At 42.0% G+C, this 21,000-nt stretch overlaps 2 protein-coding genes across 6 annotated transcripts in view; one reads left to right on the top strand and one right to left on the bottom strand.

Moving 5' to 3' along the window:
- Positions 1-1,031: 1,031 nt before the first annotated feature.
- ATG4A (autophagy related 4A cysteine peptidase) overlaps positions 1,032-21,000 on the bottom strand; it is a 26,059-nt gene continuing 6,090 nt past the window's right edge. Inside the window, exons 1-13 of one of the 3 annotated variants that reach the window (XM_030497530.1) lie at positions 13,745-13,860; positions 12,107-12,217; positions 10,862-10,933; positions 10,371-10,469; positions 9,024-9,125; positions 8,423-8,495; positions 7,004-7,083; positions 5,858-6,045; positions 5,676-5,754; positions 4,605-4,750; positions 3,942-3,998; positions 2,689-2,800; positions 1,032-2,326 (exon numbers count right to left, since the gene is read on the bottom strand). In XM_030497530.1, the coding sequence (XP_030353390.1) occupies positions 2,262-2,326; positions 2,689-2,800; positions 3,942-3,998; positions 4,605-4,750; positions 5,676-5,754; positions 5,858-6,045; positions 7,004-7,083; positions 8,423-8,495; positions 9,024-9,125; positions 10,371-10,469; positions 10,862-10,933; positions 12,107-12,217; positions 13,745-13,754 (1,194 nt within the window). In that variant the 5' untranslated portion in view covers positions 13,755-13,860 and the 3' untranslated portion in view covers positions 1,032-2,261. Of the gene's footprint in view, positions 2,327-2,688; positions 2,801-3,941; positions 3,999-4,604; positions 4,751-5,675; positions 5,755-5,857; positions 6,046-7,003; positions 7,084-8,422; positions 8,496-9,023; positions 9,126-10,370; positions 10,470-10,861; positions 10,934-12,106; positions 12,218-13,744; positions 13,861-21,000 lie in introns of those variants that run through there. The other 2 variants (XM_030497531.1, XM_030497532.1) reach the window with 2 other exon arrangements.
- PSMD10 (proteasome 26S subunit, non-ATPase 10) overlaps positions 13,973-21,000 on the top strand; it is a 56,021-nt gene continuing 48,993 nt past the window's right edge. Inside the window, exons 1-5 of one of the 3 annotated variants that reach the window (XM_030497534.1) lie at positions 13,973-14,140; positions 14,281-14,379; positions 15,624-15,770; positions 15,878-16,044; positions 17,050-18,214. In XM_030497534.1, coding sequence (XP_030353394.1) covers positions 14,027-14,140; positions 14,281-14,379; positions 15,624-15,770; positions 15,878-16,044; positions 17,050-17,203 — 681 coding nt within the window. In that variant the 5' untranslated portion in view covers positions 13,973-14,026 and the 3' untranslated portion in view covers positions 17,204-18,214. Of the gene's footprint in view, positions 14,141-14,280; positions 14,380-15,623; positions 15,771-15,877; positions 16,045-17,049; positions 18,215-18,276; positions 19,464-21,000 lie in introns of those variants that run through there. The other 2 variants (XM_030497535.1, XM_030497536.1) reach the window with 2 other exon arrangements.

Below are 21,000 nucleotides of genomic sequence, written 5' to 3'. Positions count from 1 at the left end.
ATCTAATCTAAATCTGCCCTCTGCCAGGTTAAAGCCATTCCCCCCGTCCCTGTCTTTAACTTCCTTCGAATAGTCAAAGATCGGGAACTACTTTGGATGCGTTTTGCAAATACCTTTAAGGCATTTAACGTCCCTGAGTAGCAATCCTTTCATGCAGAACATCCAATCTGCTCCTTAGCTGGCTCGTCGCAGACAGATTGTGTTGTATTTACATGCTGGGTGACGCAAAGGCAACCTTAGATCACAGCATGCACACAGTGGAGCTCATTACCTTTTGCAAATCTCTGCAAATAACTGGCAAATGGCAATTTTTCAGCCACAGGGCTGCAAAAAGGGCATAAGCAAGGGCCTGCAGGGACTTGGTTTTATTCTTGAGCATGGACACATGCAAATAAAATCAATTTTTTTTTCCAGGACCAGAGCCTTACGCATTTAAAGCACCACTATCTTTAGAATGGCTTCCATTGTCAGGATAACCCGACTCCACCAGCAAGGTCCAGGCTTACACCAAGTTCCACAAGCCCAGCCTTCTCCCACACAAGCTGTCTGCCATCAGGTGGATGGGATGGGAATTCCAGTCACCAGCCCTTTTTTATCCCCCCAGGAATACTTCAGGAGGTTGGCTGGAGCATGACCTCCTCTCTGAAAAGCATTCAGGTAACAGCTAAGAGCTGCATAGGGAATAAGTACACTGCACTCCCCTTTTATTTTGTTAACTTAGGTGTTTTCATTTTTTAGCAGTCTCTGCTCAAGACTGAGCATTTCAGAACAAGGGCTTCATTTCCATCTGTAGGAGCAGAGGGCTACAACTGCTGTTACATGAACAGTAAGTTCATGTATTAAACAGTAATACTTTGCAGCTAATCCATGGAAAGGGGAAGAAAATGGTATTTTTTCTAAACGTGTGGTTTCCAAACTGTGATTAATAAACATTGAAGGCAAGCACGATGGAATATGCTCTGCTTAACTGTTCTCTTGGAAATCATTCTGGCCCTGCTCACAAAGTGCAAGTGAGAGGCGACAGCATCTGGTGATTCTCTGTATTGTCATTTATTGGTGAAGATGAAACTGTGATTCACATCCATAACACTGTGACAGAACAACCATCACGGGGACTCTCTGATAGTAAAAAGGAACTTTAGAATGGATTAAAAGATCTTTGCCTTTAATTATTCTGAGCTGGTTTTCTTATGGCTGCTAGAGAGACACTCTGCCTTAGGACCCAAACTGCATAGGCTGTTCTGATAAACCTGCAGAATTAAGGCACTTCTACCAAAACAGATTTCAAAAGGCAACAGGTCAGAAAATAACAATTAAGTAATTTGCATATGCCTATATATTAAGTTTTAAGATAACCTGGTTTGTATTTAGTTCACACAAACAAATTAAGAAAATATAGCAGCATACAACCTATGAAAAGCTTAAGAAATTTATTAGATGCACGGATAAAGTGCTGTAACAGAGAAACTTGTGTAAATCTTTTTTATAATAAATAAGGTACAGTTAAACCACCTTTGACTCATTTTAGCTCCAAAAGAAAAGTCAGCCTAAGTTTTAATGATTTGAGTTTTAAGGTCAAGGTGAAATATATCATAACTCTAACAGTGGTCATGATCGATATCATATATTTGAGGCTCCTGTTCCTCTTGAGGTTTCCCAGAAACAGGAAGGCTATTGCAAAACATATACGTTAGGCATCATAGTTCCTTTCACAGAAACATTTTTGTAATAAAGTGTGGTTGCTCAAATACATGTTAAAATATTTAACAAGGAAACGATTTTCCTCTGATCCAGTCGATCTTTTAAACAAGACAATGTATTTTTCCAACAATGCAGCCCACAGGAGGGGACGGAAGGAAACATCCTCCTTAACTGGAGACTGTTTTGCTTTAAGAACCAAACTATTGCATTATACGAGAGCAAGAAACACCCATTTTGTGTTATCCCTTTCTCCAGACACACAGCCCACAGACAGACTTATTTTTACCTTAATCTCGACAGTCTGTTTGTCTTCAGCAAAGACACACATTAAGAAGAAGTTCCCTTTAAGGGTCTTACTGTGAGATCTTTTCTGCCTTTCCATCTGGGGAAGCTCTCTGACAGAAGGAACTGTCGCTGTTGGAGTTTTGGACACTACCAGGTTTTTGTGCTCTGTTTTCTGTCATTTCAGGCACTTTGGGGCTAACATGGCTGTCTGATTTAAGTCAATGCAATAACATTAGCAATACGTTCAATACTCAGAAGGGTCACCACAGCTTCCTTCATACAGTCAGGATTTCAAATTCTTCTTCCAATTCAAATAGCTTGTCAGTAGATTCAATAAGTTCTGGAAAAATACAAAAAAATCAAACAATTTAGAATCTAAAGACATTGTTTACTAAAAAAAATGCCCAGAAACCCACTCCCCCAAAACCCCAAACCAAACAAAAACCCAAGCAAACACAAAAAACCCACCAAAACCCCCTTTTCTGAGATGTGTCCTTCAAAGTATTTTGCAATATTAAGAAAACTGTGCTAGCAATTGTATGTGGCCTGGATGGATACAGGTCTGATATTCTGTAAGAATAAGGCGTTTCATCACGTGGTGAATGCTTTGCCCTTAGGAAAGTGCAGTTGTTGCTCCTGTGGTCACTGCTCTCCCTGCCAAGGGGGAAGGCTCTGCCGCACTGCTTTCAGTCAGTACTGCACCTGCTCCCGTGGTTGTCACCTCCGGCTTGCTTGGTGGCACAAAAGGAGGCCAGTGTGGTGGATGCTTCTGGACCAGCTCGAACATCCGTAGACTCTGTTGCTTTAGAATCTCCTGAGGACGGAATACTTTCATTATAAAGATGCCTCAAGAGAGCCTTCGAACACAAAAATGTCTGCTTAATTAAAAACATTTGTAACTATTATATGTATGCCTATCAAAATCCAAAGGCTTCATGTGGACATTCAGAGAAAAACAAGTACATGCCATTACGAATCACTGCTTCCCAGATCTCTGTAACGTTTTCCTAGCTGAAAACACACCTAGAAGACAGATAACCTGCCCTACAAGTTATCAGTGTGTTCTAATGAGCTCTGTTATCCATACCCCTATAATTTTGTTTACATGTAGCAAACAGACACTGAGAGCAAGCAGTATTTTCTGCCTTTTAAAAGAAAATTACTTGCATGGATCAATCTGTGTTCAAGCTTTCTGTTGGTCGATGGGAACAAAAGACAAATCTATCAGCGCAAAAAAACCCCAATAGATTTTGAAAGACAAGTTTTGATCAGGAGAAACAAGTTATTAATGCAGCCAAATTCCACTCCTCTTAAATCAAGTAAGCTGTATCATATCCTGTATTTCAGTTATTCACAAACTGCTTTCATTAGCCTTTTTTTTTTTAATTAATGAATGCCTTTCGAGGTTGGTGTTACGTTCATACTTCTGCTGTTCAGCACACCGAGTGCAGAAATGTCCTGTCCTGTGGCAGCAAGTGCCTTTGGTGTCCCACAGCTCAGCAGGAGCTGGAGGGATGCAGCACTTACAGCATCAGCTCTGCTATGGTACCAGGGACTAAGTCATAATTAGAACATGTAATAAAATATTAGGTTAAACAATAAAGAAGGACCAGGAAACAAAGAAAGAAAGAAACTGCTTCAGCCTGGCAGTTGATACTTAGTTTGAACATTTATTCCTCAGTGACTAAGTTTCAGCCAGTAACACAGTAGTGTGAAAAAAAAGACTAACTTTTTAAAGGTATATAGTTACACTTGTTTTCCAAGTGGCAGGGCTGATGGTTGTCAGAATGCTGAGCAAGCTCCGATCAGCACTTCGGTAGTACTGGCTTGCCCTCATGCACTAATGCATCCTTCTCTGGCTCATTTACTTTGCACACAGGGAAAGATGCAATGGGAATTTCCATTAAAAGATTATATGTTATTTCATCCAGAGCAACTCAAGAGAGTATTATTACCTTTTGTACAAGACTACACCAGTTATCAAAATCACATTCTTCTTTGCAAAAGAAGCCCTAAGGAAAAAATACATACGGTAGTGGTATTAAATAATAACAGTATGGCAATGAGCAAAGGATGCTGTGGTATCTTTATGCCTTGTATAAAGCTTTAGAAATGTACATCTTAAGTGACAACCACCCGCCACCCAACCAAAGGACATGGGCATAGGATTCGATTTAATTCTTTCAACTACCATAGCGTTCTTGTGATGTATACTGGATGACTTCTACAAGTTAATTCCATTTAAAGATTTGTAAATTATGTAAAATAAATTAAGCTTAAGTAACTCATCCAGAATGACCATATATATGGTAGTGATGGAATAAAATAAAGAAACCTGATTCAGTTCCTTACTTTGACCTTCAAAATACTTTTTGCAATAGGTAAATGCTGCTCAGTAAAGATGATTAATTAGCTCCCTGGATATAAACAGTCAATTCCCTGCTTGACCTAAGATTAATGCATCCTAGGCAGCTAATATATAAACTACCATGTGTTGATTTTTAGAATGTAGAAGACTGCCCTGTGATCCTGATTCTGCTCAAGGAAATGCCTTTATCAATACACAGAGGTATGACTTTGAAATAAAGTACATGCATTTGTTACTCCCTAACACCTACTAAAGCTACTGAAGGGTCCAAATTCATAATCTTCATTCTGTGTGGGGCTTGCTGGCAGTGGAAGCTCTCGTCATCAACTGTGCCATTCTCTTCTGAATCTACAAAACTTTGAGTGGTGTGAGGGTCCAAATAGATCAGCTCATTGCCTGTAGGGGTAAAATCCACAAGTTGATAATAAGCAAGAGGCTTCAATAAGCACTTAGTCCACCCAGACATGTAGAACAGGAATTAGATTATCATCTCAGCCCATGTGTTGTTTTTCCAGCTAGGGAGTCTTTAGGGGAATTGGAAAGACATGTAAGTAGTTTCCCCCAGGGAATTTAGTGTAATTTTCCATTGTGACCTGCTAAGGTAGATTTTTTGGCTGGTTTGTTCTCCCTTTGTCACATATTTTCCCTTTTCTACATGAGCTCCAATACACTTTTTAAAAATCTCAATCATTATAATCCCAAACATTTCACAGATCAAAAGTTATGGAATGACCACAAATGCAATCTGTAATCCCATTAGGCATTCATTCAGAAATTGGAACAAGGACATCTGACTAAAACAGTTCAGGTTTTACAAAAGGAAGAACAAAACAGCCATAAAATTATGGCTCAAACCGGGGTGCAATCTGAAGGGCTGAATCTGGTATTAACTATTGCTTTAATTTAGAGGAATACATGGAAGAAGGTGAAAAAGATTCTGCTGTCAGAAAAGGTTTGAAATACGAGAAATTCATTTAAGAAAACTGTGAAGCAGAAGAACAAAACAAGACACCCTTCATTAGGAAGTATTAAAGATTAGGGAAAATTCAGTATTTTTGCAGTCATGATATTTGGCACTTGTCAAATGCTATAAACTTTTCTCAGTGTGGTGTTCTTGCTTGTATCATTATTTATTTTTACATCTGCTACTTTTCCATTCTTACAGGGATGATCTCATACTGTTCCTGAGGTATTTGAGATATTTTTCTTCATTTCTTCTACTCTATTCTCATGCTTAAACTGCTTACTATTTCCCCTTCCAAAAAAGCCCCTTTCCCTTTAGATCCTATGCGTATTTGGAACAAGTTTCTTTTTTCCTTACCTAGAAATCCTATGAAATAATAGGCGTTATTTGGTTTCCCTCCTAATGCTCCCAAGGACTGTGGCATCTTAAAGCATTCCTAGGAGTTCAAAGGGAGAAAAAATGAAATCACTACTGATATAACAGACACCTCAACTTATTTCACAATAACAAACAATTCACTGAAAAAAAACCCAACTTACTTTAAATGCATCAATATATACTGGATTTATGTGATTTATCCCTAGCCGTAGAGGTATGATAAGCAAGAGGGGCTTCCAGCCTGTGCAGAATCCTGCTGTGTTCTTGTTTCGGCCCAGAGCACTCCTGTGCAGATGTGCAGTGCTGTGGGCTGTGCTGCTGCCCTGTGGAGGCGACCAGCACATCTTCTCTGTGGGAATAAAAATAGATACCAGTGAATGCACAAAGGAACACAGAGCAGATCTTCCTCTCAATCATAAATTGAGCCACTTTCCCAGGCATCTTTACAGAGCTCTTGTTTTAAGACAAAACTAGCAGGGCATGGAAATCGTAACTACTTAGTGGCAGTAATTCCAGCAGACAGAGTATGTGCTGGCACATTAGTGAGACATGAGATAAAGGACTGGAGAATGAACATTCAAGACTGAAGTCACATTTACTACAAGCATTATAAATACTGTCAAGCTTTGCCTGCGAAATGAAATGGCAGATGACAGCATTAGAAACTCTTCAGGGAACTCTGTCCTTCCAGTGATGTAAATATAAAATAAGCAGAAGTAAGGGCTAAAGTAGAAATAGGCTGTGGGTAAATATCTCTTGTAAACCCACCCTTCTTACAAGTGAAAATTAAGCCTGGCCCTTAGTGTTTCTCTAGGATCTGCCCCGGTTTGTCCTTGGCACATCTGTTTGGCAAACTCTGTATTAAAAACAATTCTCTCTATTTCTACATACTGCAACTTCATTCCATTTCTGGGATAGGAGTTTAGATAGCACAGACCAAACTCCATCTTCCTCCAACCCGCATGGTCTGTAAGTTGGCCACCAAAAAGGCCTACATCATGCTGTGCTAGCTCGAGTTTTGGACACCCAAAACCTGAGCCTGCATTTCTTTTCTTTCTTTTCTTTCCTTGAGAACAAGTAGGGATGGCCCCAAAGTATTTTGGTCATTTAGACACGTTCCAGAAAGTGGAGTTCAATCAAAAACTGTAACCAGAAAATTAATCATGAATCATTTAGGTTGGAAAAGACCTTTAACTGTTAACACTACCAAAACAGAGTTTCCCAAAACACTTAAAATTGCAATCAGTTTGAGTTTTAATATTTGCTAAGATGCTAAAGTAGACCTAGAAGACTTTTGTTTCACTTACTGATGTCTTCAATGACCACTGTATTGTCCATAGATACATAAACTGCTAATGAATTCCATTCATCAAATAAAGCAAGCTTCCTAGAAAACATTGAAGTAATAATTAATACAAACTATTAGGACCACGAGGGTAGCTTTTCATTCAGGACAATTAGATAGCTCTTGAGTAAAAACATTAAATTGGTTGTTTGGAAGCACACATTTGTTGGACGGTTTTTGAAGTCTCCATGTAATAAAAAGATAACTTTGAATGTTTAATATATTTAGAAAAATAAATAGTGAGTGGTACCAGGAAAAGCACACACTGTACCATGTGAAAACTGTTTTGTCCTTTTCCCAAAAGCAGCAATAGTAACAGCTCAACCACATAATTAGGTTTATTACATTTTAACAGCCTCTGCAGTGGGATCCTGCCCATTGTGCCTGGCACTGTCTAGAAAAGGAAACAACTCCTGTGCCAGTTCTCCACATTACTTTTTGCCTAAGAAGTTCCACTAAATTCAGCAGAATTATTTCTGTGCACATGCAGACAGCAGAATTGGGGTGTCAAAAGCTAGACCAGCTAAGGGTTTTCTCCAAACCCTTAACTCCAAAAAGTTAGAAGGGAGGCATTTTAGCACACAGTTTTCTGTCCATTTATGTGAAATCCAAGACTCTGGGGAAGTGAGTTACACTCTTACATTGCACAGGCAAAGTCAGCTGTCTGAAATAAGCCAGAAAAACCTGTATTTGAACACTAAGACATGAAGAATTTGTAAGTGAAATAGCTGAAGGTCAGGGCATGCTTTAGCTCCTTTCTCTCTCCAGAACATGTCTGTCCCAAGACTGCAACGAATTGCTGCTGAGCACTCAGGACCTGCAGTCTAGCCTCTGCTTGAGATTTGGCACATCCGCCTATCCCTCAGAAACACAGCAAAGCCAACTTTTTAAGTGTGGTTTCTAAACTAGAAGGAGTTGACCATACTTTATACAGCAGCCTTCAGGCAGAACTGCAGCTCAGACAGTGGGGAATTGCAGTTCAGCTGTCTAGATGGCTTCACTGGTTTCATACCACTACTGTATAAGCTGCATGGTGGCACTCTTGACCTGTCAAAGCTGTGCCACTATGCAGCAGGGAATATCTGTCTCTGGTGCTTACTGGCTAGGGCATGTCAACAGCACAGCAGCAGAGACCTTTCTGCAGGTCTTACCCAGGCTTTTGGTGTATTAAAATTCAGAACAATCCCAACTCGGTACCTGCCCAGCAGGCTACAGCACCATGATCTGCACTGTACTTGCAGACACATGGCATATAGAGTCCTCATTCTGGGAGAGGGACATCAGCCTTTGAAACTGTATCTTGGGCCTCATCCTGGTCTCTGAACAGAGCTGCCCCTAAGCGGAGGAATACATTCTGAATGAGCTAGCACAAGTGACTTACTTCAGAACTTGAGCAACTGTATTTGGTCCAAACCATTCTCCAATTGATTTTCCCTCTCCAACACCCATCTGCGCTGTTTTTTGTGAGGGAAACACAAACAGGAGAGAAAAAAAAGAAGACCACAGGAGTCTGGTCACAATCCATGTTAAACAGCATGACCTACTGATACTTTAACATACATTCTACAGCAATTGCAAACCGTATTTAGCAACAATTATTTTCTCAGCCTATGCTCTTTTCAAATCTTAATGACTGCTAGTTCCTTTACAGAAAGTTTCTAAAGTGTAATGAGAATTACAAATATTAGTGTCCTTTATTAGAAATTACAGCAAAAGCATTGTAACTGTCTATTTTAATACTATCAACTCTAGTACCTGCGCTCACGCACTTTATTGAGCCAGACTCTCATATACAGGTCTCAGTGAATAACATTTCTGAATCATTATACTTTGTACCCATTTGCATGCATTTTATTTTATATATGAACATGTACACTGTCTTCATAATCACCTTTCTAAAGTTTTGAATTAACATTTCAAATGAGAAAGTTTCAACATAGGAATTTCAGTGGGAAAAAAGAAAAGGAGATGTGTGTTCTTACCCATTTGGTGGATGGAATAGCAACAATCTTTTCTATCTAGAAAGCACCGTAAGATTCTATGATATTCTTCTGGTTGTTTTTTGTGTTTTTCCCATTGCCAATCTTACAGGGAAAAAAAAAAGTTATACAGATTAAAAAATAATAATGTTTCCCATCATCCTGATTAAGTATTTAGCTAGTAGAAAGTCATACAGTGAGATATTAAAAGACTTAATGTAGACTCCATCTGTAATATTTACATTTTGTTTAGAGTCCCTAGAAGTCAGAGCTTGTCATTTATTATCAAACTGTCCTTATCATCACAGGCTACATTGTGAAAACTGGGAAAATAAAATAGTCAATTGCAAATATGTTCTGAGTGATCATTGCTGAGAAGAGAGCTACTGCTGTATGTGAACTTCTGAGAGTGTTGGATAAACAACACACTCCACTTAGATTTTGTTAGACTCGTAAGCATAACGTAAGCATTTGTAAGATAATGATATCAGATCCATAAAGCAAAGTCCAAACAATGCTGGCCTTCTCCCACAGCTTCCACCACATAGCTCTTGCTTCCAACATAAGGTAGTTACCTCCCATTTACTGATGGAGAAACACTTACATAGGGCTGACACTAGGAAGTAGCTACATACTACAAGTTCATAGCCTGTTTTTTCTCAGGTAATCTGTTTGTTTGCCTACTTCATCAGTTAAATCATTGCACCTACGTTCTGTGGATTCAGTTATTCAAGTAGATAAATCCACAAAGCATGCTGCCATAGAAACCACAGCATGACAGTGTAAGGATTACAGACCTAACTGTAAGAATCTAATTGACACAGCAGCTACACACAGACCAGACAGACCTATGATACTTACCCGTGATCCTGGGACGTGAGGTGCTGATATGGGCTTAAGAGCTTGCTTGGGTTCTGCTTTGGGTTTGGATCTCAGGTTGGTGGTGGGTGAGTGGTCTGTGGAATACGTAGTGTGGTGTCTATTGCTACATCAGTATTCATACAGGCACTGTGTGTGAATGTTTGGTGGCTATGTAAGCAATGAAGAGAAGGGCAAGAGCTCAGACACATGGTGGCAGGTTTTCCCTTGTCCTCAGCTCAGGCATTCCTCAAAAAGAGTTATAAAACAAAGACAGTGGGATTCCCTGTTTGTTCTCTGTCTGTTTCTATTTTTCTGCTTAAGGCTGGCATGACTTTGCCCTGTCAGACAAGAATAATTCACTAGTAGCTTCTCTCAGTGCACCAAAGAAAATTCCGTTAATAAATTTAAGTTTTGGGCTTGTATGGAAAACTACAACAAAAATTAAACAGTCTCCAAACAACTCAAAACTTACTCAGCAATAGTACTCACCTCTTCCTAAATGTCTGCAAATCAGTGCTTGTGCTAGCATCATCTGCCCACATCGCAGCATACATCCCCAGCCAGCATCGGATGAAGGACCAGTGCCTCCTGTTAAAAAAGTTCATTACGATCAATATGGGCTTTAAAATGAATGCAGCACCACAGAAAATATCAGAGTTAAAATCTCCCAACAACTGTGCTATGGATAGAAGGTACTGCAAGACCTTCTCTTCCCATATTGCTGGTTGGAACTAAATGATCTTAAGGTCCTTTCCAACCCTAACTATTCTATGATTCTATGATTCTATGGCTCGACAGATGTGAAGACCTGATGACTTGCACACGCAAGTAAACACAATTGTTAATAGCTTTAGTATTTTACTTACATAAACAGTTAAAATGATGCTCAAATTGTTCATATACTGTAAAAATCATTTTTTAGTCCATGGTAGTATCACTGTCTAATTTCTAACAAGGCAGCTGCTCTGCTGCATACTCACCAATAGGCGAAAACTTTCTTCTATACGTAAACCAGAGACGAGCACTTATATCCAACAATAACTTAGATTTGTCTGGAATATTTTTAAGAGGAAAGAAATTATTAAAATGGATTTTTAAAACTGAAAAAAATATCATTTTGCCTGTACAGCCAATATATAGATGGCATGGAAGACTCCTATTAGCTTTTACATATAAGACCCTTAAAACATTTTTAGCTGTTTAAACAGAGAGAGCTTTTGCAGACTGCTAATTAAAATTACCTTATTAGGGATGAAATAATTACTAGCCAATGAAGTTTTCCAAGGTGTTTGGAATGACTATGCCCAGCCTGAATGAAACAACTAGGGAGAACTATGTCCTCAGGAAAGAACTGGTAAAGCAAGTTCAGAAAGGCAAAGAATTTCTACATGCAAACCACCATGGAATTATGCGTTACCTCCAAACCCAATACAAAGTCATTTTAAGAAAAGGTTCATAATATGAAATGTAATTAAATCTCTCTTTATTTTTTTTTTTAACACATGCACTCACACCACTCTCCCAAAGGCTCTGAACAAGTCTTAAGAACCTTATTTGCTTCATTTTCTCTGGGCTGTGGCTCAGACAGAGTGGCCTTTCCAAGGGACCCTTCAGCCGATGGAGGCTGTACACGGTGCCCTGGGCTGTCCTGAACACCAGCGCTGCATCGATGGCCACTGCCTTCGATATGGCGCACAGGAGATGCCCCTGCCTGCTCCCCAAGGAGCAAAGCTCATTTCCAAACTCTTTGTTTTATATCACATACAAATATCCGCTCTGACTTTTAGGTCATATATTTATTTTCACCAAAAGACAGCATGGGGCATAGATTAATTTATTATTATTATCCTTCTGAAATATTACTTTAGTTGCTACTAACAGGCTGCAGGCAGCATCCCTCAAGAGAAAATAACATTAGTAACACTGAACAGTCCCAAAAGTTATTCCTTTATCTATTTCTTAGGCATTTGATGTTGAGAGGTGACCTGACTAACCTCTGCTACAAGTACAATCTCTTTGCCTGAATTATGGTAGAAAGTACATTGGTAAACTTCGAGTTTGATTACACGATGCATACTGCTGCTTATAGCTGGCTTTTGTTGGTGGAGAAAAATAAACTTCTCTCGTGAAACATTCAGAGGATGTAAGGAAATCAGGAGCTGCAGCTGCATGTGAATCTATGAATGCGCTACCGATTTTACAGATAATTTTCATTCTAAAGATACCTGTGTTTAGGTGGTGCTGCCTTCCCAGAATCCACACTGGCTCATCAGTTTCTGGAAATTCTTCTAAGTAGTCTGACAAAATAGTGATCTGGTTTTCATACCTAGATAAAACTGAAGAGGAACACACAAAATTCAAACTCCATTTTATCCCTTTGTTCTTTTATGTAAAACTTTGAGTTCTTAGACCAAACTAGCTGTAGTCTTTGGGTCTTCTGAGCAGCGCTGCCAGCTGTATTTAGTCTTTTTCTTTAACAAGCTGTCCTGACACTGAAATATCCAATGTCTTAGCTGGTTTTTATTTTGATCCTCAGCAAGTGCTGAGAGAATATCATGGCTGACACCTCGGTTATAAACATCTGACTGACGCCAGCAGCAGAAATTCAGGATGACTTCAGTGAGAGTAAGACTGGAGTCAAGGAAACAAGGAAAGGAAAAACCAATCCAGGCATCACAGCATATATACCCATGCTTGATCCTAGATGTACAAAAACTGCCACTGAGAGCGATTATGGCCTTGTGCTTAATGAGAAGCATGTGAAAAGTGTTAGTAAGGCTGGGGTTTACTTTCCTAACTGGAGATTTGAAACACATCAGGACAAAAAAAGTATTACTGCTATTCTTCAACGCTAGGTCTATTTAATGCAAAATAACAAATTATAATTAACATTACTAAAAGAAGACAGTTCAATCTTTTTTTTTTAGATTATTAAAGCAGGGTTTTCTGGAAGAGTGGAACAGGCCTTTAAGTGTAAAAATGAATGTAAAATCACTTCTTTTTGACAACAAACTTAAGGGATATACTGCTGCAAAATCAGTGAAAGCAAACACCATTATATTTTACTCTTCACATTAAGTGCACACACATACGGTATAAAGAATGAATAATCAGCAGGTAAAGGTAAAAAAGATATTTCATGTAAAAATATATATTATAGCAACCGGAGGTGAAGCTGAGCTACAGCAGCCTATTGGGTCTATTGGGTCTGTGCTACCAAGCACTGGAGATGCAGCTCCTCCGCCCGTTGCCGCAGGCAGCTGTTAAAAAACACCATCAACTTCTTCAAGACTGTCTCCGGAGCGAAAGAACTTCTTACACGGGGCTCTCGCTTCTCCGCCAGAAAAGTCCCCACTCATTGCACTTACAGAATGAATCGCCTGAGTCTGAGCCCACAGACACAGACTCTCGTCCCTCCAAGCCCAGAGGAGAGGGCTGCCTCACGGCTCCGCGGGACAGAGCTCCCGGGGTTTCCCTTCCCAACCCCGCACCCCCCGCGGCTGAGGCCCGCCGAGCTCCCGCGCAGAGCGGGCCCCCCTCCCGCCGCTGGCAGCGGCAACACCGGCCTCGGGCCGCCCCGGCCGAGTCCCTCCGCACCGCAGCCCTCAGCAGCCCCTCTGTGCCCCCGCCCCGGGAGCGGCGCCGGCGCCGCGGCCCCCAACGCCAGGCAACCCCCTCAGGGCGGAGAGCACCGACTCCCGCCTCGCCTCGCCCCGCAGCCCGCGGGCGCCTCGCTCAGCCCCAGGGGCGCGGCCCGGCCCGGCCCGGCCCCGCGCCAGCGCCGCTGCCCCGCCAACCGCCGCCACAGCAGCCGGGCCCGCGGCCGCTCGCCCCCTCCGCGGCCTCCCGCCGCCGCCCCTCACCTGACTCCATCCTCCCGCTGTCACCATCCTCCTCCTCGCCCCGACACGGAGGCACAACACGGCCGCGGCGCGGGGCGCCCCGGGAGGTGTAGTCCCGGCGGCCGGCAGCAGCGCGCCGCCTCCAGCCCGTTGGACTACAAATCCCAACAGCCCCGGCGGCCAGACGGGGGAGAGGAGCAGGCCGGCAGGTGCGATTGGCTGGGCTAGCCCCGGCGCCGCTCTGATTGGCCGGCGCTCGGGCCGGTGCTCCGCCCCTGTCGGCAGGCTGAGGCGGCGGTGAGCATGGAGGGGGCCGTGTCGGACGTGGGGGTCTGTAACCTGGCTTACGCCGGGCGCCTGGAGGAGCTGCGGGCCCAGCTGCTGCGCGACAAGGCCCTGGCCACCAAGACCGACCAGGTCAGCCGGCGGCGGCCCTTCCCCGCCCGCCGGGGCGAGAGCGGCGGCCTGTGGGGCCGCTCCGTGCGGGGCGGCTCCTGCCAGCCGCCCCCCGCTCCTCGCCTTCCCGCTCACCGCCGCTCCCTCCTCCCCTCCCTCAGGACAACCGCACCGCGCTGCACTGGGCCTGCTCGGCGGGACACACGGACGTGGCCGACCTCCTCCTCGGCCTTGGCGTGCCTGTGGGCGACAAGGACGATGTGAGTGTCGCGGCGGTCCCGGGATCCCCCAGCCCTGCGCGGAGCTGGCCCGGGGTGGGGGGCTGCTGCCGGGGGGCTGAGGGAGTCGGGCTGGCGTGAGGAGCTGGGGTCCGCAGCTTCTGTCCAGGCCCTTTGCCATCGCGGTGTCAGCCGCAGAAGCGCCCCAGGCAGCTCCCAGTGGCGCCTGGCGCTGGTCGCTTCCTTCGTTTGCTCCCTCTTCCGTCAGTCGGTGTATGCACTGTGGTGTCTGGGAGGTTTTAGAAAGCAGGTATTACTGTGTGCGCACTAGAAAGGCAAGTCGAAGCATTTCACTGTTTCGTAGAGTCATAGAATAGTTTGGGTTTGAAGAGACCTTAAAGCTCATCCAGTTCCAACCCCCTGCCATGGGTAGGGACACCTTCCACTAGAGCAGGTTGCTCCAAGCCCCAGTGTTCAATGTCCAACCTGGCCTTGAACACTGCCAGGGATGGGGCAGTGACAGCTTCTCTGGGCACCCTGTGCCAGTGCCTCAGCACCCTCATAGTTTATGTGGAAGAGGGGTAATGAGGCTTAACAAGTCTTGTTTATCATCAAGAAATTTTAGGAGAATTCTTCTTATGCACAAAGTTGCAGAACCAGCAGTGTTTGGGTGGTTGTTGGGGGTTTTCAGGTTACCTTTATCTCAGGATGATCTTCTTAAATATGTTGTGCCAAATCATGAGGTACCCTGAAGATTTCTCATTATTGGGGAAGGCACTATAGCATATGTAATGGGTTCAGAGATTCCACAGGTTCAATTCCTTTCACAGTAAAGGAGATTGCCTGGTACTGTTCTAGAGGAAGGGTTGCATCTGCTATGAAGCATCCTAAAGATCGCCCTTAAAGAACTGTCCTGTCAGTTTAGTTAGAGGTAGGATAAAGAAAAGATTGCAGAAAATTTTGGGCACCCTTTTGTGCCACTCTTATTTGTTATTGAAAAACCACTACTGTTAATTCTGCAGGAGTGATGTTCCCTGCAAGACCCTCTGTGTAACAGAGGTGATTTTTGTCCTTTAATTGACAGCTTTGGTTAGGTACTGAGTGCGGACTTGTGAGAGGATGTGAGACTTGTCTCTCTGATGATGATCAGTAATGTTCAGCTTTACAGTTACAAGAACATGTGCAGTATGACTAGTGAGGAGTCGAGTCAGTACTGGGGTTAAGCTTTGTCTTGGTTTTGCCTGAAACTCCTGGTTTGAATAAGGTGTTTTCCCCTTGCTCTGCAGGCTGGTTGGACTCCCTTACACATTGCCGCCTCGGCAGGCCGCGATGACATTGTGCGAGCGCTCATTGCCAGGGGTGCTAACGTGAACGCTGTCAATCAGAACGGCTGCACGCCTCTGCATTATGCAGCCTCCAAAAATAAGCAGGAGGTATGTTTGCTTGTGCTGCTGGAGGTGGTGTTGCTCTTGTTGCTCTTGTTTAGTTGTATCAGCTTTACCTCCTTCTTCCCCCCTCCTTTCTCTTTCTACCTATTCAGATTGCAGTCATGCTTTTAGAGAATGGAGCTGATCCAGATGCAAGGGATCATTTTGAATCCACCCCATTACACAGAGCAGCAGCCAAAGGAAACCTAAAAATGGTACAGATCCTTCTGCAGCACAATGCAGCTGTTAATATACGGGACTCTGAAGGGAATACTCCTCTGTAAGTAACTTTTAATTTGTATTTTGTTTAATACAGCATAATTATGAAATGAAACTCCATTACTTCAGTTTCTTTTATTTTAGTTTCTTGTTACCTCAGAATACTTCCTTGCTTCACACCCGTGTGTAATTAAAAGGATTTGAGAAAATCATGCTTAGTATTTTGCCTACGTCTGTCCGTACATACCTACTTTACATGTTCCTACATCTACTTACAGAGTGTAGAACATCCTGTAATGGTTTGCAATATGTTCGCTCGCCACTAGAGGGTAGAAAGTGAGCTGATGACATCGAAGTCGGAGGAAACTGGTCTTTCAGACTGGCCTACTCTGTCCTGCCTAGCAAGAACTGATTCACCCCTCTAAGGAAAATAAGTTGCAGTTTAAGTATAATCAGTCCAGTTTGATATTACCTTAGAGATCAGTTTGAACCTGTAAGGATAAAACTTTAGCTGCTTTGAAGTTGGTGGCAAAACTGTGTCTTGTCTACAGTGGAACCAAGATTTTGCTGTGAATAAGTTCAAGCAGTATGTTTCACCTATGCATAAACCCAGCGTTGCCCTGGAATGCACACGTCTATTCTCAAGATACTATGCCAAATGGAAAAAAGTGTTCGCTGCATTTTCAGTAACTCTTTACTTCAGATTATTTTTAAGCATTGTATGATTTGGTTGATCACTTTTGATTCAGATAGAGGTTACTATTTTCCAGTTTCACTGTGGATTATGTGCTCCTTAGCTTTGCTGACTACAGAGCCAAATCCTAATGTAAAGAATTGTCTTCATGTTGCGAGGGCAATAGCAGAAGGAGCGTTCTTGGGTTGCTTAATGACAACAGAGTGACTGGACAGCAAGTTTCGGAAGCTGTGTGGGTAGTTGGTTTTGTGTGATCTTGTAGGATGTATGTCCCCCCAACATTCACGCTGTTATTTTGACAAGGCATAATTATTGCTCTTTATAAGATTGGACTGTTTAATAGTGGCTGTGGGTTTCTTGTTCTTATTACAGTCATTTAGCCTGTGATGAAGAGAGAGTGGAGGAGGCAAAGCTGCTGGTGTCTCACGGTGCAAGTATTCACATTGAGAATAAAGAAGAACTGACGCCACTGAAAGTGGCAAAGGGTGGCCTGGGAGCCATACTTAAAAGAATGGTGGAAGGCTAGTGGGGACTTGTGGCTTGAGTCTTTCCTGTTGCACTTGTATGTAGGTCTGCAAACTTTGTATTTTGACAGTTTAACTAGGATGTCGTGTGTGGGCATCAGTATGGTAATAAAATGTGTATCTAGCTTTCTTTCAAGTACAGTGCCAAAACAACTGTTTGTACTTCCTGTTAATGAAACATTCACTGTTTTTAAAGTGTTTTTCAATATCTTGCAGTTTTCTTTCACTTTACAGTATAATCTGTATAAATGGAGTTGTTCCTTTTAATTCAGAACCTAGATTAGGATTTTTTTTTTCAAGCAACAGGACCAAAAATGCTTTAACCATTTAAAGTCAATTTTACTTTGGAAGCTTATTCTAGAGTCTTTGCTTTTTGCCTTAGCCTTCATGGTTTGTGTGTGGTTTGGTTTTTGTGGGTAATGATTCTTTTCCTTCAGATGATTCTAAACTACACCTCTCCCTTTCTAGAATGCAGTTTGCTCAGTTACTTGGATAATTGTATCTGTGTTTACTCTTCTCAGTCTATTCAAGTGAGCTCTGGGTGTTTAAAGTTTTTCTGTTGTTTCCTGTTGTTATCCTGTTTCTTTGAATCTTTGAATTGTATTAGATCAAGTGCACTGGACTGCAGGTGCAGTTTCAGGGTTACCTCTGCAAATATATTGTCATATAATGGATGGTTCTGGGTACTTCTCTGAGATGTACTGAGAATCTAATTTAATTTTCTCTTGCTCCTTCTGTAGATTTCTTTTTCTGTTCTGTTTGACTCCCATTATGTAGCATTTATGCTTGCAGTTTACCATCTTATTTTGTAACAGACGCCTGGTTTAATTGCTATTTACTCATAGCAGATCCTGGTATTAAGTTATTAGAAGGCAGAGCTAATGAGACTGAGGCTGAAAAGTGACCTTCTGATATTGATCAAATTGCTTTTGACACGAGTGGGATAGCTTGCCTCTTTCTGAACAGATGAAGCCAATGAAATTCTGTTAAATAAAGAACTTTCTTACACAGCAGTCTTTGGTGTTATAAAACTTTATTAAACATACATGTAACAAAACCAATGTTTTCTAAATAGCTTGTACACTTGGGATGCAAACAACAAGTCAGATGAAACGCTGCCATCCGTTACACAGTATGGAAATAGAACCTGTTTGTTCTTCAGCTGCAAGGAAAGGTTGAAATGGAAGATGACAGTTTCTACTTGTAGGGATTTGACAGTTTGACTTGTAGGGATTAAGGTAATGCAATTTATTTTGATAAGCAAGACAGAAACTTACAACCAAACAAATATCTTCACAAAGTACTTTTAAGTTTATCCTAGAACACAAATGCAGGTTAAATCTCACCTCTTGAGAGCATGAAGGATAACTTGCCTGTACAGTAAGCTCTGACCATGGAGGCCTTGCTTGAAGGAGGAACCTGACTGAGTAAATGTTTATGTATTGTGCAGGCACTGCTGAAAACTTGAATTGGGAAAAGCTGAAGTTAGTATTCTGTGTTCATCCTTGGTGTTTGTGTAGCAAAAAAACCCTGCCATAGCTCTATGGCTTTGTAAATCCACTTCCCTAGGAGATGGTGGCTCGAATGTTGGCTTAATATCTAGTTTCCATATTAATGATCCCTACTCCCTCAGGAGCAGATAAATGGGCCATGCAGGAAAGACTGTCGGAACATCTGAGGCAAATTCTGAAAAATGTTTCTGCATCCTGCATAGCTCTGCAGGGTTTTTGAGCTACACACCATGGATCAGTGCCTAATTTAGCTTGTGCTTTGCCAAGAGCATCAGTGGAAAGCTAGGAACAGTGCCCCATCCTTTTTAATAAACTATTTCACATGAGAGAAACTTCATAATGAGAGCAAACATCTGCCAGGAGGCTTACAAAAATATCTCAATGTGTTAAGAAACTCCAAATAAATGTGACTTTCTTTACCTTCCTCCTCACCCCCAGCAATCAGTATTTGAAAAAAAAAGGTAAAAATAACGAGTAAATCTATCTATTACATACTGGTGTAGTGTGTATGAGAGGTGGTTAGAAGTATGAGAGGAATTATTAGTCTAGAGCTCGTGTTCAATTGTTCTTTCTTATATCAAAACATAACTTGAGCAATTTCTACTTTTTTAGCAGATGTATGACCTGTGGTGTTCTAGGAAGATTGTATTTGCTCTGGAAGGTAATTACAACTTCACCAGCTCATATCTTACTGTAGCAAGTTATCTAAGGAATACATGCAGAGAAATTTGTGGAGGTGAGATTAAGGAAAGATTTAAAAATTATTATAATGACCACATAACATATTCCCCTCTTCAATCACATGGTGCTCGTGCAGAGATGTGAAAGTTGGAAAGCTGTTGCAGCCAGAAAAATATAACTAAGACACATACATACAGGAGATTACTTTAGAAGAACTAATACAACTACAGCAGTGTCGTGAAGAGATTTGTTTATATTTTCCCATAAAGGGCAAGAATAAAAGAATGCCAAGAGTGTCAGAGAAGAAAAGACTTAAAATTAATGCCACTGTCAGCCAAGTCGTGGCTCCCTTGGACCAGTAACTGATTTGAATAATCTCATTAGGGAACACATTTGATAAGAAATGCACCTAAATATGAGTAGGTAGCACTTACTCTTCTCTTGCTGTTACTCAGCATGCTCAATGTCTAGTTCTGCATGCTTACAAAACTTCGGGTGTGAATATCAGAAGTTCTCAGTAAGCTTCTAAACCTAGTTTGAAGGATGTGATTTTGTGGATTTTGCTTAGCACAATTGCCACAAGAGTCAATAAGAGAGATGCCTGATTAAGGAGAGACTTCTGTACAGGTCATGACTTAAGGTTTACCCTGTGTATTTTGGGGAGAGAGGAGTGTGAGGATCGACTGGTAAAATACAGCAGTGTTGGTTGTAGTAATGGTTTGACCCTTGCAGTCAGGCAGAAGCAGTTTTTAGCTAAAACGGTATTATAAGAACATTGTAAGTGCTCTTCTACTCTGAACTGAGGCTAAATGCTAGGACACATGTATCAAAGGCAAATATTCGAAAGCCAGAAAACTGCATAGAAAGGGTGATGAGTATAGTTATGCTTAATGACCCAAACTGAAGCTTAATTCGAAGCTCAGGCCTTACAACTTCTTTAAATGTTGCCATCCTTTTTTTGTGGTTATTTTCTTGATAAACAGCTGAAATGAACCTGACAATTTTAGCACAGATACATCCTTTCGCCTATTTCAGAGATGGCTGATGCATGTAATTCATCTTTACTACAAGCTAGGAACAGTCACCAAGGAATTTATAAGCATTAGATCCTATAAAAGACCTAAGTGCCAAAAAGTTCTGGATCCCTGAGCCGGATACATTTTTCTGCAGTGCACGAGACTGAACCCTCTGTCTCCTGGTGTCGGTGAACTTCTGCCTCATGTAGTTCAGGAGGGAGCTGCTGAGGCTGTGTGTGTGTTTTCACCTGAGCCCTGTGGTCCTTGAGCTCTTCTGAAATTAGGTATTTTTGCCCTTTTGAAGAACTGAATTTGCTTAACCTTGGAAACAAGGCCCAGAGAGAAGAGGTGTCCAGTGATCAGTGTCTAGGGTTCAATTGCCTTTTCCCCTTCCAAGAGAGTGCTCATCACTCAGCTCTTTGCTGTGGTGTGCATGCACTACTTACCTTCCCTCGTGATGCTTTCACCTATAGAAAACAGTCACACTGAGCTAAAGAGACCAGAAGTAGCACGAGTTTGTTGCTTAGTGGGTAGAGCAGTTGCCTGGAAATAGATTTAACTCATCTTGGGCAGAGGAAGTGGTCAAAACTA

Source organism: Strigops habroptila, chromosome 9 (genome assembly GCF_004027225.2).
Source record: "Strigops habroptila isolate Jane chromosome 9, bStrHab1.2.pri, whole genome shotgun sequence".
In the NCBI taxonomy this organism is placed as follows: Eukaryota; Metazoa; Chordata; class Aves; order Psittaciformes; family Psittacidae; genus Strigops; species Strigops habroptila.
This window is presented reverse-complemented; position numbering and strand designations above follow the sequence as displayed.